Source organism: Pteropus vampyrus, unplaced genomic scaffold (genome assembly GCF_000151845.1).
Source record: "Pteropus vampyrus isolate Shadow unplaced genomic scaffold, Pvam_2.0 Scaffold620, whole genome shotgun sequence".
Lineage (NCBI taxonomy): Eukaryota > Metazoa > Chordata > Mammalia > Chiroptera > Pteropodidae > Pteropus > Pteropus vampyrus.
Genome location: NW_011889401.1, coordinates 522,231 through 524,083, shown reverse-complemented (window position 1 = coordinate 524,083; position 1,853 = coordinate 522,231). Strand labels below are relative to the sequence as shown.

The 1,853-nt window shown below is 62.3% G+C and overlaps 1 protein-coding gene across 1 annotated transcript in view; it reads left to right on the top strand.

Annotated features, from left to right (window-relative positions):
* Window positions 1-1,701: 1,701 nt before the first annotated feature.
* Window positions 1,702-1,853, top strand: part of TBRG4 (transforming growth factor beta regulator 4) — a 7,554-nt gene continuing 7,402 nt past the window's right edge. The window contains exon 1 of the mRNA XM_023525771.1: window positions 1,702-1,853. Within this exon, the coding sequence (XP_023381539.1) occupies window positions 1,753-1,853 (101 nt within the window). The 5' untranslated portion in view covers window positions 1,702-1,752.

The window sequence follows — 1,853 nt, the reverse complement described above, 5'->3', positions numbered from 1 at the left end:
TGAGGCCTGGCTGCCAGCCGGCCCGAGCGCCAGCCTCTGTCCGCGACTCTGAGCTCCTCATTCTCTCCCCGCCCACTTCTCCGAAGGGCCCGCGCCCTACCTCTCGCTCCACTTCCCTCCACGTAGTTTGCTTCCTCAACAAAGATGGCTGCCGACCGGAAAGGGGCCGCCGGAGCGACTTCCGGCAGGGCGACCACAACAAAGATGGCTGCCGACCGGAAAAGGGCCGTTGCAGTGACTTCCGGCCGGGCGACAGGCTGCGAGCTCCGTTTCCGGCGGCGCTCCGGATGACGTAGGCGAGCGCGCCGCGCGGCGTGTGCCGAGGACGGTGCGGGACGCATGGAGGTCAGCAGTGGCGATCGCGGCGCCGGCGGCGCTGGCGTCCGGGCAGAGGGAAGGGGCAGGAGGGCGCGGCAGGGAGAGAAGACGGGTCGGGCGCGCTGGGACGCTGGGGGCCGGGAAAGGGGGGTTGGGGACGGGGGCGGCAGGGAGCCGGGGCCCGGAGCCGCTCGGGGTCGCGCCCTCTCCTGCGCACGCGCCCCGTCCCGCCTGCGAACCCCGCTCTGACGGCCAGGTCCCCGCGGGCCGGATCTCTCCGTGCTTCGGTGCGGGCCGCTCTCCGCACCTGAGGCCCAGCTTCCTCCCCAGCTCGTACGTCTGTCGTCATCGGGAGTTTCCCGCGCTTCCCGGCTGCCCGGCTCCGCGCAGAGGGTGGTGGCCTCGAGTCCGTGTCCCCCTTCCTGCGCCCCCTTCTTTGTGTAGATTTAGAGTGCGCTTTTTACGTCCGCAATAACCTGGCCACGTCCGGGGAGATCTAAGGTCAGACATCCTCTGCTTTGGCAGGAGGGAGGCCCAGGTTGACATTTTATCTTCTGGTCACGTGCCTTCCCTCGGTGGTTTAATCGCCTGGCGAGGAAGGCTGCCAGACAGGACTGTTAAAAGACGCGGTTGGGATCTGTAACTTCTCGGAGGAGGAAACGTTCTGTCTGGGCTTGGGAAGATGCGATTTCCAGGGCCCTGTGGTGGGGGTGAGGCAGCGGGCAGCAGGCCCTGTCAGGCAGGGTGCGGCCCGCGGGCGAGGCCTGCTTAGGACGCAATGTGTTGCAGGGAGGAAGCAGAGGGAAGACTGGGAAGAAAATATTGGGCAGTGTTGGGACGTGGCTTTTTATGATCAGTTTAGGAGTTTGCTCCTTAGAAGTTAGTGTATGTGTTTAAGTAGGTTGGTAATGATTTGGGGAGCTCGCTCCAAGTCTGTATTAAAACCCACGAAGCCATAGGTTAGAGTCTTATGTCCAGAGTTTTCCCGGACTAGTCTGACTGAAAATACCTGGTCCCGTCATCTCCAAACCCTTTCGCCTAAGGCCTCTTCCCATTTGATAGCGGAGCTGCCTGCGCCCTGCCCCGCTCACACAGGCGCCCCGGAACCTGGGTCGTTGAGCTGCTCTTGCATGCTCTCTGCACACACTGGGGCCGGAAACCCCCCAGCCCAGGCTGCAGTGCTCCTGGGTTCGATGTTCCGTTACATCCCATACTGAAAAAAATCCTCTGCAATCTTTGCTTCAGACAGACAACACCACTGTGTGCATGTAAACGAAAGGTTTGCTGGGCTCTGGGGAGTGTGGCTGTGATTGTTTCATTTGTCGTGTTCTTGTGTTTGTGAGTCACGGAGTACCCTGCACCACCCTCTCTCTCTCTTTTCAGGGCCCTCGAATCGCTGGCTAGGAGTCCCAGCTCCCTGCCACCAAGGCCATCATGGCAGCTCGCCTGGTGAAGCGATGCACGTGCCTCCTGAGACAGGCCACTCGTTTGGCCCCCGCTGGGCTTCCAGTTGGCCAGCTGAGACTTGCCGGAGT